At 40.7% G+C, this 16192-nt stretch overlaps 1 protein-coding gene across 4 annotated transcripts in view; it reads right to left on the reverse strand.

Annotated features, from left to right (window-relative positions):
- LOC111842311 (receptor-type tyrosine-protein phosphatase gamma-like) overlaps positions 1 to 16192 on the reverse strand; it is a 155637-nt gene that overhangs the window by 26299 nt on the left and 113146 nt on the right. For all 4 annotated transcript variants that reach the window (XM_023808791.2, XM_023808790.2, XM_072712905.1 and 1 more), the window contains 4 exons: positions 15028 to 15094; positions 10913 to 11070; positions 5549 to 5741; positions 1098 to 1276 (listed from right to left, as the gene is read on the reverse strand). In XM_023808791.2, the coding sequence (XP_023664559.2) occupies positions 1098 to 1276; positions 5549 to 5741; positions 10913 to 11070; positions 15028 to 15094 (597 nt within the window). The remainder of the gene's footprint in view (positions 1 to 1097; positions 1277 to 5548; positions 5742 to 10912; positions 11071 to 15027; positions 15095 to 16192) is intronic.

Below are 16192 nucleotides of genomic sequence, written 5' to 3' on the forward strand. Positions count from 1 at the left end.
AATAAAGGAATGAAAAGAGTGACAGATAATGGAGCTGGAATCCAGAAAAATCCTGAATGTTCCCATCTGAAAAACATGCTCACATGGCCCATAGAAGATGCCTGAAACCAGATCCCGTGCTTTGTCCGGCTTTCGGAACTGAAAGACACTTCGGACCACACTTAGGTGGGAATTCAACACATAAACAGGGCAGATGCTCTCATTATGGAATCATCATTTGGAATTACTGAGAGCTAGCTGATTGGTAGATACCACAGCAAAAGTATATCTCATGCTAAATTATTGCAGTTTATTTGCTGCCTTTGTATTCCTTTCTGATTTATGCAAGAGCAGAACAGTTTTTATTCTGTTAACGATCGTTTCAAAAATGGCTGGTTATTACAAGCGAGAGACCATAAAATATGGAGGTCTTAAGGGGGTAAAAAATTGATTCAACTCTGATTGTGCAAAGCCTGCCAGTCCCTAATGTGACCTAGATAACAATGTCTGGGCAGGAAATTGAAAATAAAAATGGAAATGAGGTGTAAAGGAAACGAGAAGAAGAAATGGAGAGAGAAAAGGAAAGAGAAGAGAGAGGGAGGGAGTGTGAGAGAAAGAGAACTTATTCATGTAGTAAACAGGGAGATACGTTTCAATGGCTGATTCTGTATATCTGTTGTTCAAGAGAGTCAGCAGGTGCCTGGGAAGGCATTTTATTTTTCGGAGGGCTTGGTTTAGTTACTTCATCAGCTTCTGCGCCTCTGTTTAATAAACTGAGAGCCAAGGAACCTCGTCTGTTTGAGAGAAAGTCTCTCCTATTAAATCACTGTTCTGATTGATGAACACGAGCTATGTCTGAAATAGCTTGAGGATTAAAAGTCTGTACTGTGGTTGCTGTGAATGCTCTTGTAAACTTCAGGTCCATGTGCCTCTGTGGATGGACTCATTTAAACCACCCACATTTAAACCCTAGAAAGGAACTGCAGTGAGCATTCGACACAAAGTGACAGTAGTGATGCAGTTGATTTCACATCTTCTAGCATCCTGGGTTGTGCTTCTCACACCCTGGAGAGGGGACACCTCTCAGGATGAGTTACAAGGCCCAGGGGAGGTCTCACCAGTTCCTGGTGGCTATCCTTGGTGATCTCGTACGACTCTTCATTCTTGGACGAACTGTAAGAGATCATGAAGCTGATGATAGGGGGGTGGTAGACGATCTGAGGTCGGGTCCAGCTCACAACCAGGGCTGTTCTATTCAGGGGCTGGACCTTCATGTTGACAGGGGGGCTACTGCACACTGTGTGACAGAAGCGACAGAAGACAAACCAGGAAATTAGAGGCAAATGAGCCAACAAAGAACCGCTCAGAGAGCACAGAGGAAATCTGAAAACCCACACAACACATAACAAATCAAGAAAAAGGCAAACTTTGTTACAGTGTGTGCAGCGTGGGTTAGCTTTAATGCGGATGTCCCGCTGTTCTGGGAAGGCTTGATTGTTCATCTCCAACATTCTGATCCTAATTTCTGACCAAAATGGTGTAATAGCCCCCTGAAAATTGCAAGTGTCAGGTAGAGAGTTTCATTGTGTTATTTTTACCCCGAAGCTGCCAAAGGCCAGCACCATGTCTGTGCTAATATGGTGTGTGCGTGTGTGTGTGTGTGTGTGTGTGTGTGCGTGTGCTTGTATGTGCGTGTGTGTGTGCGTGTGCTTGTATGTGTGCGTGTCCCCCACAATCTGATAAAAACCTGACCATTTTTCAGGTTCCCACAAAGATCTGTGAATGCAATCAAAAAACTACAAATGCCAAAAGTATCGTATTCAATTTGGATACTTATGGTTAGGGGTAGGGCTGGGTTGTAGTTATTTACTGTCATATTTTTAAATTATTATTTCAGTGCTTGTGCTATGACACTCAGCCACCAGGTGACACTGCAGACCCAAACGTGGGACTGAACCTCCTGCTGATATTACATCATGTCTTCCCAAATGATGTCAGTAGCCAGGCTCCCATGATCTCCAGAGTGAATAGTGCTTAATCACTGACCCTGTCAGGAAATTGGGTAAAACTGTGGATTCCTGGATCTGACATAATCATACAAGTCAGGCAGGCATCCTCTCTGTCCCCTCCTCAGACCAATATGGCTTCGTTCTGCTCAGCTGCTGAACATTAGCGATTAAAGAATGTTTCCTAGACTTACATGCATAATTACCTAATCTTTTATCCAGGGTGACTTCCATTACTTGCTTTTTAAGGACTGCCCAATTAAAAGGTTAAATGGTTAAATAGGGGGGAAAGAAAACAGTACCAAGAATTCTAAGTCTTACATCTGCTGGTCAGAAGTCCCTACTCCAATTTGTTTTGATCAATGCCCTCCCCATGTGCCATGTGCCATGGGTTGCTAAGGGGGTGCAGTGGCTGGTTGGTCCTTGAACAGCAGAATGCACAGTGTTTTGTGTGTGTGTGTGTGTGTGTGTGTGTGTGGCAGAGACAGCAGCTGGTACAAAGCCCAGCACAGATGTTACCCCAGACAGTATGCCCCACAAGAACCCCTCTCCTCCTAGCCTGCCGGCCGCTCAGGCAGCTCGGCGGCGAGATGGATGGATACCCTGATTCGGTGACTCAGAGGTGACGGGAGGGGTGGCACACGGGGGGGCAGGAGGCAGTAGATCTGAAGTGACTGGAGTGAAACAGTAAAATGAGTGATGCAGAGAGCTTTGTGGAATAGGGAGGGGCTCCACATGAAAAATACTTGACCCTTGCAGTAGAAAAATTCCAGGAGGTTAGGGAGGCTTGTCCAGCTTGTGAGGAATCACTGCATAATGAAACCCTGGCTTAGCACTGGCTCCCCGTCACTGGCAGAAGATTGATGCACAAAACCCAGGATGAAGTAAGAGGTACTTTTTGTAACAGCCCCCCTAACCCCACAGGCCTCAATGGACTCAACAAAACTTTTCACAGCAGTGGGACAATGTGAAAAACAGCTGTCTGTTAAGTACTGTAATATAATTCTAATCCGTACCTAAACCAGGAAACATGGGGCAGTCTATGGTAGCTCAACAAACAGATCATTGTGTTAACAGTACAAAGGTTGTGGGTAAAAATTCCAAAGAGCACCCTTCCTCTACTGTTGGCCACTTTGGATAAAAGCATCCTAAAAATAAATGTTAAAAAATATATGGAAATAGTTCACAAATGGATAAAAAAAATGACCTCACTGCCTAGCAAACACAAGCAGACTAGGCCGTGAGTGGTACTATTCATGTACTTTGTTTAAAAAGTTGCAATCTTAGAGAGTGAGAATATTGTTCAAATACCATTATAGGGGCACTTTTCTTTGTTGTTCTTTACATTTGAGAAAATATAGTGAATGTAGATTTTTATCTATAGAGTTATAGTACTGTACATACTTGAAAATTTGTTTCAAAGTTCAGGCTTGTTATTTTGTACAAAATCTTAGGCACTTTATTTCTTGACTTCATATATTACAGTGTGTGACCTTGTGCATCAATTATTGTGTCTAAGCTCCAATTACCAGAGAACAGTAGGGGAAGAGCAACCGAGTGAAAAAGGAACCTCTAATTTTCATAGCCATATGTGGCATATTTTGTTAAGTTCTTCTTATTATTTTTTAACAGAGATGGTTAGAATAGTTTTATTGCCTAGTTTTCATTGCTACTTCGACGTCCTTAATAGTGACTTCATGTTGATTGTCATTGTAGGGAAATAGATATCAGTCAGGATTCAGAAACGCTCATTAATGTGATATACACTATTACATGCACACAATATGCTGCTAGACATTTCCAAGTGACAGCAATCAACAAAGTATGTGACTTTCAATGTCATTCCCAACAGTTACTGTGGAAACCTCTGCTCTTCTCCCAAGTGTTATGTTTATGTCTGGGTTGGCTAACAGATTGCTAATGATAGTTTTTGTTGTATATCCAAAACATAATTCCACGACCCCTCCCAATTATTTAGAGACCCCCCCTGAGGAGGTTGTGACCCACAGTTTGAACACCACTGCAGTAAGCAGCTGTGGAGTTTGCTGAGTCTCCGTAAACAAATAAGTAGGATAATCCCAAATCGTAGACGACGTGCATCTTTTAAATGTCCCAGAATTCCATGCGTGTTTGCAGAGCCTTTGCCTTTTCTATTGCACAGGTGCCACTTCGACTATAATCCTAAGCTAAAATCACTCAAATTGAGCAGCTCATGGGACTGTACTGAATAAATCAGGACCACGTCTGGTTTTGTTAACAAATGACATGCTAGTTCAGTGCTGACAAAAAGCAGTTTCACTCCATAGATGGGGGCCAAAAATCAAACATGGGCACCAATCGTGTGATTAATTAAAGAAAACTACTTAAGATGCCCCTAACACACCAGCCCCTTCCTTCCAAAACACCACTGCCTCCACCAAAGCCTCGCCCCCCCCCCCCCCATGTCCACTCTGTGACATGTTTCCTTCTCTGATCAGTCATGTCTTAACACCACAAAGGCAATTTCACACCACAGATTAAATCCATATTAGCCTATTTTTAGGCTGTGCGAATTATCATAAACTCTTTGCTCATTTAGGCTGCTCTAACTTCATCAGTTTTGCCAGGAAGAGAGTCGCGCATGCAAGTAGCTCATAATCAATTTTCTGAGACAAAATGGATAAAAGAATAATTATTTGAAGAAAGAAGGAAATCCCGGAAGCACATCTGTTTTGATTAGCAAGTTACTTTCACATGGCTAATTTGGTTCTGATACTGATGTGTCGACTGTTACAAAAAACAACCTGAACTACATGGCTTTAACTGCATTTCACAGTATCGCTGAGAGGGTAACCTGAAGCACATTGCTGGAAATGAGCTACTTTTATGAAATGAAGCCAATAAATGAACAATGAAGTGCTAAAGATATTAGAAAAACATCAGTTATGACTTGACTATGAACGAGCCGAGTATCGACAGCAAAGCCTGCTACATTTTTCTACTTATCTTCCTACAGTTAATAACAAAGTTGAGCTATTTGTCTCAGAGGGGAGGAAGCAGACAGAGGGCGGGGAGCTGCCGTGACACTGGCTGTTGTCATTCACCAAAACAAGCTTTCTCTGCTCTGACAGAGCGCTGCTGTGATGGCAGGCCGTTCATTTGTGAGTGACTGAATACGCCGTGTGTATACAGGCCTATTATATTTGTGTTGTGCTGAGCGAAGGTGTGAAGTGACTCCCTCCGGTCATTATGGTTTCTTGCTGTTGCCACATGAATGACACAGCTGGAGCAGGCAGAGAAGCTCCTTCTGAAAAGCCCTTCCCAGAGTCACGTGGACACAAGCGCTGAGAGGTGTGAACGCAATTGTGAAATCTGTGAAATGTCGGCACTTTTCTTCGGGAAGATCAGAAAAGCAAGTTCAAATAGTGCTATAAACTAAGACTCTCAAAATAAATGGTCCAGCATTTCTTTCTCTGCATGCTTGTCTAATCGCCTCACAGAAAGAATGAGACAGCATGCGTGACTGTAATGAACATGGAGCTCCTTTGAAGAGGCATGAGAATCTGCGTGAAATTCCTGTCTACCTTTGGAAGCCTCTGTGCCATGCAGATTTTCCCTGGCATCTGACAGGTCCGGGACCCAAGCATCTTTGACCGCTGACTTGAAGACCACCCGGTCATCCAGGTCCTGCAGCGGGCGGAAGTTGTTCCTTAGGTACTCCACGGATTTCACATGGTCCTGCTGCTCGGTGGTGAAGATGGAATAGAAGGCGTCCAGCTGAGAAGGGAGGAGGCCAACAGAGGAACAAAGCGGCTCCGTCAGAAGGGAGCCAGATTAACAGGAAGGCCTGATGCCAACATCGATAGCCTCCCCACAGGATGCTGCTCTGCCAGCCGCCCTCTTTCAGCAGCCAGGGATGGGGCCCTGGGCCCTCAGAACCCATTATAACATTCTATTGTCCACAGGAAGGACGGCTACAAGCATTTCAACATTATGCACCTTGACATACATGACATCCTATTGAAATCAAAAAACTAAATCACAAAACAAAAATATTCATTCCCCATAAAGAGAGAGAGAATTACACGATTTGACATACAAAAACACTAATTTTACATCGCTAGTTGGTACAAATGCAAAAACAAGTTTGCCTTGAGCTGTCTTGAGACAGTCAAAAAAAAACTGTGGGAAAGTCACACTTAAAACCATCAGCTGCAAAGTAGGCAAGCCTGTGATCTCAATATTTCAATACTTGTCTCAATATTTATTACATGTTCTGCTTGTACTGCCCCAACCACAGACAGTGAAGTTCACTGAAACCATTTGTTACTTCTTTGTCTTTAAGGTAACAGTTTACTTGATGCTGTCATCTATAATGAATTACAGATACCTTCCTGTTGATTATAATACTTCATAAGCTCCAATGAAGCTCTCACCTGTAATGCACTATGGATCCCTTCATAATGCATGATAATGATATAAGAATATATAGGTATAAGAATTAAGGATGCTTCGTATTGCATTATGAAGGGTTCTACACTTCATTATAGATGAGAGCTTCATAAAGCATTCATAATGCATAATAAACATAGCTATAATGTGTTATGCCTTTTCATAAATATTTATAGCTATGTTTATAATTCTTTATGAATGTATCATAATGTGTTATGAATTTGTTCATAGACTGCTATAGACATGGCATTCATAGAAAATGTTACCATCATTATTTTTCCCCATTAGGTATTTTTGTATGTCTGGGTGACTAAGTCAGAGGAGTTTTGAATCCAGCGTGGTTTAAAATGGATTAATGATTATACACTGCAAAATACTGTATATAAACCAATATACCACATAAAAAGGGTATGCCAAAAGCATTGCCTGGGAAAATGCATTTCTGACAAGCTTTTCTGATCAAATCATTACCAGTTATGGTCTAACCACAAGATAAATGTGCTGAACTGGACAACATGACTTTGTTTGTTTTCCCTGTATCATGGCTATGTGCTAGAAAGGTCATTTATAAGCAGGATGATTCTAATACAACAAGATATAGCAATCAAGCTCGGTGTTCAAATACTCATGTTTTAGATTCCTATTGCCATAACCTGCTTTGCGGGCAGCTCATATAGTTACTGCACATGCATCTATACCTTTGATTTAACTGTGTTATAGTGTAAATTTTAGTCAGCATCAATTTATCTCCAGTCCCAGGTCCTGCCGCTCTTAAGTGGTTCTCAGATGATGACCATGCGCCTGCCTACAGCTTGCGGCGCTTTCAAAGCTAGAGCCAAGGTAATGGCTTATTGTGAACTGGTAAGGATGTGCCCCCTGCCCCTCTGTTAATGCCAGTTACCCCCCCCCCCCCCCCAAGGGCTTAAAACAACAGCAGCATAGCTGGGTGTGAATGGCAATATATAATATGCTACAGTAGCAGAATAATGCTTTGTGGGTTGGTGGAAAGTGGGGGGAGGGCACCACAGGGGCTAACTATCAGGTGGAGGACAGGCAGGTAGAGCTGCACAACATGCACTATTAATATCAACAATCCATGTAACTGTCACACTGCAAGGACTGCAGTGCTCAGTTGGGTTAAGACATTAAGTTTCGCTAAAACATTTGAACTCTGTCATAGAAAGTAAAACTTAGCAAGTATTGCAATATTAATGATGGCACCTTTTCAAGATTATCAAGAATATATTTACTCACAGACATTTCTACCACTCATAGACAGTGTGGTGCATTTGTGAGAATTTTAACAAAATGGAACGAGGAGGAGAAAAGCAAAAAAGAACTGGTTGCCAAAAGTCATTCGCCTTCCACTATACAAAGAAATATTCTGGATTCCATGAAAATGAAATTGAGCAAAGGCAAATGATTATCTGGCATTGCTGTACGGTCTATTGGCAGAACTCATGGCAACATCACCAACTTATTTGACAGACTTTATTACTAGATAATAACCAGTTCTATTTGGCTATTATTTATTTTGTGTAAATTTCAGCTCCATTTTGTTTTAATTATATTAATTACAAAATTTTCCACTATCATGATGTGATTTTTTTTTTCAGTATCACACTGCTCTACTGACAGGTGGTTTACGCTCCTCATATATGTCGCTTGTCACGTGTGATTTAGAATTTGCCACTTTTATCAGCAGGTTCTGGCTGGTGTCACAGTGAATAGTGAAGGAAGTTTTACGTCCTGCCCGTCAAGCCCGCCAGACCCTCCTTCCTCTTCCCTAATGTGGCCCTAATGAGCCGCGCCTGTTACTTGTTACCTCTTGTTAGCCTTTGTATTTCAGCACCTGTTTTTCTCATCAGTCCCAGTCCGGTCATTGACATCACTCCCCCTGCCTGCTCGTGTCCTTCCCCATATTCGCCTTCTTGTTTTGACCCCTTGGGGTCTTGTTTTGTTTCCCTGCTCCTGTTTAGTTCAATAAACCCCTTTTGTTTTCAAGTCTCACAACTCGTGACAGGAAGCAGTCAAGCTGGCTGAATCTGCGCTTTGGGACTCCCACGACTTTAAGAATCTAAACGTGTGGGGGTGGTGATGTGAAAATGTGAGTAGAGTAATCCTAGGGCTGACAAAAAAAATATTTCAGCTTTGGGGTAGTACTACATGAGAACCTGTTTTCTAAGTGCAATATAGTACTATTAGATTACTTGCTGTTCATTTACTGCTCATGCTAAACCAGGGGTGGGCAATCTTATCAGCAAAGGGCCGGTGTGTGTACAGGTTTCTGGGATAACCTTTACGTCAGCTGTTCAAACCCAGGTGTGAAAACTCTTCAAGCAGCCAGTCTTATAATTAGTAATCCAATTAGGGATTTACAGTGAAAACCCACATACACAATGGCCCTTTCTGGATAAGACTGGCTACCCCTGTGCTAAACAAACCTTAGATTGAACTGGATTACTGTGGTTAACAAGACACATTCCCCATGATGTTGGGTGATTGACAGCAAGGAGTGTTTAAAACACCTGCTGCGTAGCTGGGAGTGAGGAGGTGAACTGCAGCCCAGATGTTATAAAAGCCAACACAAAGGTATCTCTGTCACTCTCAGTAACCCACCACCTGATTAAAAACAAAAGATTTTAAGGGGGCTGTGGACAAAAAAAAATGACAGGGAGAGGAAATGCAGAAAAACACTTTCTCTTCCATCGAGACACCAAAATGCACCTTATTTCCCTCAAAAATAAAGCGATACATATTCACATGCATTCAGTTGTCGATTGGTGGTATTGATATAGAAATTATACCTTTTTCAAGCTGCTCCAAACAGTGTAAGCACCACAGTTTGTTTTTTTGGCTTGGTTTAATTTTTTCACTGATGATTCACTGCTCTCTTGTACTTGCTGTAAAATGAGGGTACTGGGACTGCCCAAGGTTTGCAGCAGATGTTGCTCGCCCATGAAAACACACTGTGGATGTTTACTGGAGCAGCACAGGGTATGAATAATAAGCTTGAGTGCACAACAGCAGTCTATCTTCCAGTAGCTAAACATGCATAAAAATGGACACGTCTTTCCTTAATCACTACTTCCTTATATGGTGTACTTACATCAGAATGCACTCCCCTTTCTGTGTGTCAGTCATCATTATTACTCAACAAGTTGTACAAATTCAATGTTTTTGTCTTTCTGTATGCACCTTGGCCACTGACATGTATAAATGTAAAACTAAACCATCACGCAGAGCATGGTGTCGAAACCAATTAAGCACAAGGCAGTGGACCCTCAAAATGGCATGAGAAATAAGGTACATTCACACACTAAGGGCAATTTCAGAGGCAGCATTTCTCCTAACCACCTGTTTTTTGACTAAGGGAAGTACCCAGAAGAAACCCACACAGATACTGGAAAAACATTGTTTCTTCTTCCTTGCTGATCATTGTGCTAGACCTTTTTTCAGTTGTAGTTCTCATAACATAATTACATGATACAGTTCACTCAGAATTAAATGTCGAAATAACTATAATGACCATAATTCATTGCGCCTACGGACACGCAAGTAAGGCACAGAACACAAAACAGCATAACTCGTGCTGACACCGCGTGAATGTGTTCAGTACATTTTAATATGCAGCCAGAGTTAAACATTTCGATTAAAATGATTCAAAAATAAATCCAGTGAATGTCAGTATATGACATTCCGTATTTGCCAAACCAGATTGAAATTGAAAAAAAAGCATTATTTTTCAAAGCCCAAACAAAACTGAATCAAACTAAAAAGAAATATATTTTAAATTATACTAATTATATTGCCCAAATACCAGGCCATTTGAGTACACAGTTTGGGGTGTGTGGGTTGTATCTGGGACTATATGCAGTGTTTGAACCTGGGCTAATTAAGTTTTTTCTTTTACTCTGCCTGTATTTTCCCATTATAAAAAGGATAAAATTAAAGGTTAAAGGCATCAGGAGTAATTGACACATGGCTGAACTTAAAATTTGACCTCCTGATCTAGGGAACGAAATAGTCTAAATAAGCTGTAAAAATCGAATACCAATTAGACTATAGGTGTCAAGCTGCATGCTGTTCTGCATATTGCAGAAACAACCACAAGCACCACTGAAATAAGACTTTTGCAGCAGGTAACAATGCAGCTGAGTGACGAGCTCGTCACAAAGAGCTCTGGCAGTTTCAAAACGGCCTGCTGTTTGGCCACAGTGGCTCTCAAGCGGAGGGTTTTTGCTAAGAATAGGGTAGTACTTAGGTTTGCATGAAAACCAAATATTTCACATTAGACTTCCTCCCCACACTCCTCGCCCTGCAGAGAGCCCAGCGCATTGTGGTTACTGTCATTTTATTTTGAAAAACTGTTTGCTTAGCAGAAAGCAGGAGGAGTAAAGGTCAGAGTGCTGGGGGGGGGGGGGCTCTGGTCAGGCAGCGCTGGGTCGGGGAATGTTAGCTATGCAGTTAAAAGCAATCGGTGGGTCCAGGCTTACCTGACGTTGGGAGAGGAACACAGGCCGGCTGAAGATGATCCACTCCACCACCTTGCTGCATGGTGGCACAGTGAGAGAGCCAGTGTAGCGGTAGTAACTCCGCAAGGAGGGAGGAAGCAGGTCTCTCAGAACAAATGGCTCAAGAAGGGTTTCTTTTTCTGGTGTGAAAAGAAGAGAGGATGCTTGGTATACAGTATGTGTGTGGGGCAGGAACACGCACACACCACAAACACAGACCGAAGTGCACAAAGCCAACTTTATCTTAAGTACTTGTTCATGCCATGAAACTTCAAACTCGGCATTCATGCAGTAAACAGGAAACCGGTAACCTAACAGCCCCTAAATGAAGTGGGCCAGAGTGGGTCGGTCAAGTGCTACATGCCGTGGAAAAGTAAATCCGGAATATTTCGCACTTAGCAGAGGCTTTTACTTATAATGACCTGGCTGTAGAAGCTAGTTCAATATGCCATTTCATTCTTTTAAACATTGCTGATCCTCTCTGAATCAGACCACTACTAGACTATATTTTAACCATAGCAGTGCCTGCTGCATCTGCTACATTAATCTGAAAGAGAATCCAGAGAGGAAAGTGAGTAGAATCACATATTAGTGTTTGGGGATGTTCCCAGAAAAAAAAAGTCTTCCAGATCAAACAAGTAAACAAAAAAGTAATAAAAACTGATACTTCTTCTAGAATTGTATTAGACCATACATTCTAAGCTTTTATTGCTTAAAGGTAATGTTTTGAAAGTGCTCTGAAGGAGAAAATTTACTGTAATTTAATTCAAGGAATCTCTGTCTTAAGTCAAATAGCATTACAGGTATTGCAATAAATTTACAGGGCATCCAAAATCCCCCGTACAAATATAAAGCTCTCTGTCAGTATTGCAGCCAACTCAGAGAAACCACAAACACGATCCTTGATTTAATAAATACTAGGGTATTGCATTTTGTGAAGAGAGTATTTTTTGCATAACAATTCTGTATTGACCATACTGTGACCAAAGAGTAGAGTTTTTCATGAAGTCCATCCAAATAATTTAGAATTCCGATGGTGTAGCTGGATTAAGCAAATTAACTCTTGGCTTCCTTGTAACAGATGTCCCATGTTCTAAGTGATTTCACTGCATAGGATCATTCTGTCTGTCAGCTCGAACCCCGTCACAGGATAATCAAAACAGTGCTACAAGCATGAGTAGAGTGACACTCATCCTGTGCTTTGGTCACTGTGTGGCTTGTCTTCATCAGACATAAGGGGAACCAGTCTGCCTATCACCCCCTTGGCAGGTCAAATGTAAAATTTCTCCAGACACTCCTGGTCTACAGCATCTGGCCTCACAGTAAAATAGTTATCATCACCTACTGTTTACCCAGGTTCCTTTGTATGTCTCCTTCCCATGAAAGCAATCATGCCCCATGGCAATAAAGTCAAACCAAAAAATGAAAAAAACACTAAGGGCAACTGCTCCTTCTGTTTAGGCCCACCAAAAGGTGCTGGGGGCACTGTTTAAAGAAACAGTTTAGAAATATGAACAACCTCATTCACCTGAAGCAGTATTTGAGAGAGAAAAACATAAATATCTTAATAGAAATCATTGGGAGGCAGGTACATAGTTAATATTACGCAACTTACCTGTGAAACTTCATTTGCTTCATATGTAATAAATAACTGTCATTATAAATGTTTTAACTTTAAAATGACTTAATTTTGAATTTGAAAATGCAGGAAATATTTGTTAAAAGACAAATACATTTGCTATTGTTAGCACTTACTGTATCAATAAAGTTTTGGCTGTGTGTATATATTTTTAAAATTCCCTACAGCTTTGCACTGCCACTGGCATAGTTTCAAAATTCATAATTTAACCTAGAAATTCAGTGTAAGCCATAAAAAAGTTTGAAGTTTTAAAGCACATTGGAAACAAGATGGCTAAGCAGGTACTTTATTATTCCTGTAATGGGAATTGCGATGTTTCAACAGTTAATACAGTAAAGACAGAGAAGCCCCTCTCTTCGGACTGATGGCCTGTACAGCGTTGTGAAGTGAGTTCTGAATTTTTTCTAGTCGCACTTTCAGCTAGTTCAACTTTTAATCAAACTAGGTCACTGGGTCAGGTAATGCTGGGAAAAGCTCAAGGGAGCAGGGGAACCAACCCAAGGGAGCAATAGCACGACATCTGCATAATGTGACGAGAGCACTGCCCTCGTCATTTAGCCAGGACATGGCTACGCTTCCATCTCACTAATGTCAATCCCGTGATTGAAAGCGCTCGACCATATGTGGCTTCCCTGTGCTCTAATGACTACAATCACCATCTCATGTTGCACAAGGCCAGCGCTGCGGTTCTGCTTCCCGTTTCTGTCAAACGAAAGTGAATCTGGCAACATGCATCATTCTACCAGAGCATTTTCCAGTGTGCCCAAGCTACTGCATTAATGAGTCACAAACATGGAGAAATGAGTGCCGCAATTAGCCCTTGCGTTACGCATGTTCAGTGTATTCCCGAATATACAACTTAAACATTACATTTAAAAACCTCTAAAAATTATTACGTTAAATATTATTATATAATGCAGCTGTCATTAATTAAAACATAATTATAAAACACTCCCTCAGTAAAGCTGAGACTGAATAAAATATTACAGACATTGCTTAATTAGTCCAATGCAATATCCTTTTATGAATAGGGACGAAGGCATTCATTAATTTTCCAGACTTTAATTGTAAACTCAGACCACCATCACTGATGAAGCACCTGTGAAGTCAGGATAAGAATGTGTGTTCATGCCAGGTGCAACACCACAGTTACTAATACTATAACTACTACCACAATAATAAATAATAATAACAACAACAATAATAATAATAATAATATAAGCATATTTTTATGGAACAGTATGGACATTTTGTGGTATAGCACAATGTAGGAAAGGCGATGCATTAACATCAATATGAAAGTAGCTAATGGTTCGTGTAAGATTTACTCAAGAGCAAGTTTACCATCAAATCAGAGCACACAGTGTATGGCTGTGTGTAATGGATGTCCTGCATGAATTTCCCCATAGTCTACTGTCTTCTCTAATGGAAACACAGACATCTCAGACACCTCTATATCTAAACATTTATTGAAGATGGAGACACTTCACTACAGACCAAATGCTTGCAGGGAAGTGATTTCCAAATGACTGATATTGAATGCAGAGCAGTTATAGATATGGGCTTGTGCAAAGAACACTGAAGCTTTGCAATTGATGTGGCACTGTGGAAAAGTACCATAACAACATCGCTTTGGAAGATATCTACTGTATTCCGTCAAGTGGGAAAAGAGTAAAATTCTTAGCTTTATAATTTGCGAAGCACACGTCTTCCTCCCTCCCTAATTACCCCCTTCATTTTTGCGAACTTGACATTCACGGTTTCAATTATTCGCGACTTGGCCGTGAACAATTATATAGGAACGTTTTTAGAGTTGGCTGAAACATTGCAGAAACTAGCAGACGACACACGAGCCAAAAACAGTACTGAAAATGATTCAGATCACATAAAATCAAAAAAGTATTAGAGATACATAATATTTCTTAGTGTGAGTACATACTACATCTTTAATATCAAAAATCTTGGGTACGCCGTACATCTTTGTCTGTGTCACCAGCCTCACTCACGTGTGATTTGGCTTTGTGATCATGGAATCTTGTATCTCTCACAGTAACTATTGAACTTGTGGTAATTTTGCATTTTTAATAATGAGTCCAAAACGTAGTGCTCCCAGTGCATGCAGTACTGTGATTACTTTATACACACAGGGGCAAGATTTAGATGGATTGTTTTATATAAAAAGGTCTAGATAGGAAACAACAAAGATATTTGACATGCAATTGTTCAGTACAGTACTGTTTGTTTAGAAATTGGTAATAAATAGACTTGTTATGTTATCGTTTAGGCTAGCAGATAGATATCGGAATGGGTTAGGGGTGCCTAGATATTATTTGTGAATTTTCACATTCAAAGGGGCTACTTTACAAGCAAAACACAAATTATGAACTGAAGGTAAATATAATATACTTCAGAAGAAAATACAATAATATGAATAAATTTGTCAACAGTGTCCACTCACCATGATGAACCACACCCTTCAGCCCCTGGATGATGGGATCCATCGCTGGATTGTCCGTCAATCCAATCTGCAGGTGAATGAAAAGTGACACATTAGCAGTAATAACCTGTACAAATTCAGCCAAAAGTATTGGTTGCCTTCCACTTAAAAAAAAAAAAAACTAGCAAAGCAAAATGACAAACATATGCAGTATCCACCATTCTTTAGTTCACATTTAATAAAACAGAAACCTTGGTTTAGATTGATGACTCATGTTATTTGAAATAAAATAAATGAAACCAGCATGGACAAAGAGTGTTTTCTGTAGCACTGTGTGAGATTTATATATGTCTTGGCTGGTAGTTTGGCCCACTCTTGTTGAGCCGACTGCATCAGTTCTCTCAACATTAATGCTCCCCATTGCAGGTTCTGCTTCTGCAGATGTTCAGTGAGACTTAGATCAAGACTCATAACAGGCCACTTCAGAGTAACCCAATGGTCTCTTCTCATGCTTTACTGGATGCTTCTTGAGGCATTTTTCAGGTCATTATCCTGTGGGAGGACCTATAACCTGCGAATCTTCTGTTTTCACTGCCACCTGAATAGATTCAAGGCACCCAGTGCCAAATGACATTCTCCCAGAAGGATTGTGGCTAGCCAGCATGCATTTTGGCATATTCCAGTTAGGCCTGCAGTGGTTGGTGACTCATGAAACTATTACATCTTGAAGACTAAAGTTCAACCTGGATCTATCTTGAAATTTTGTTGGTTCTTTCTCCACCAAACTTACTCTTCAATCCTTGGACAGTTTTCCCTATTGGCTACAATCCCATGGGCATTAAACTTCTTGATCTTATTGACAATGGTCACAGGAATATTAAATCTCTTTTAAGCTCTTGTAGCCTCTGTATTGACCATTACCGGCTATTACCTTCTTTCTGATTTTCCATTAAATTTTACATTTTTAGTGTGTTACACACTGCAACACAAAACAGCCGAATATGATTCTCCATTTAAACTGGTTAAATGAGTGATTCTATCATTGAAGACAGCTGTGATGCTAATTAAGAGAGAATATTCCGCTTGAAGTATCACTAAAATACAATTATTTCTTATAACTTCTGAAGGCTATCAGTAATATTGTCCAAGTCATTTTAGAATGTCTTTGTAGAAGAAGCAAGAATTA

Source organism: Paramormyrops kingsleyae, chromosome 6 (assembly GCF_048594095.1).
Source record: "Paramormyrops kingsleyae isolate MSU_618 chromosome 6, PKINGS_0.4, whole genome shotgun sequence".
NCBI lineage: Eukaryota > Metazoa > Chordata > Actinopteri > Osteoglossiformes > Mormyridae > Paramormyrops > Paramormyrops kingsleyae.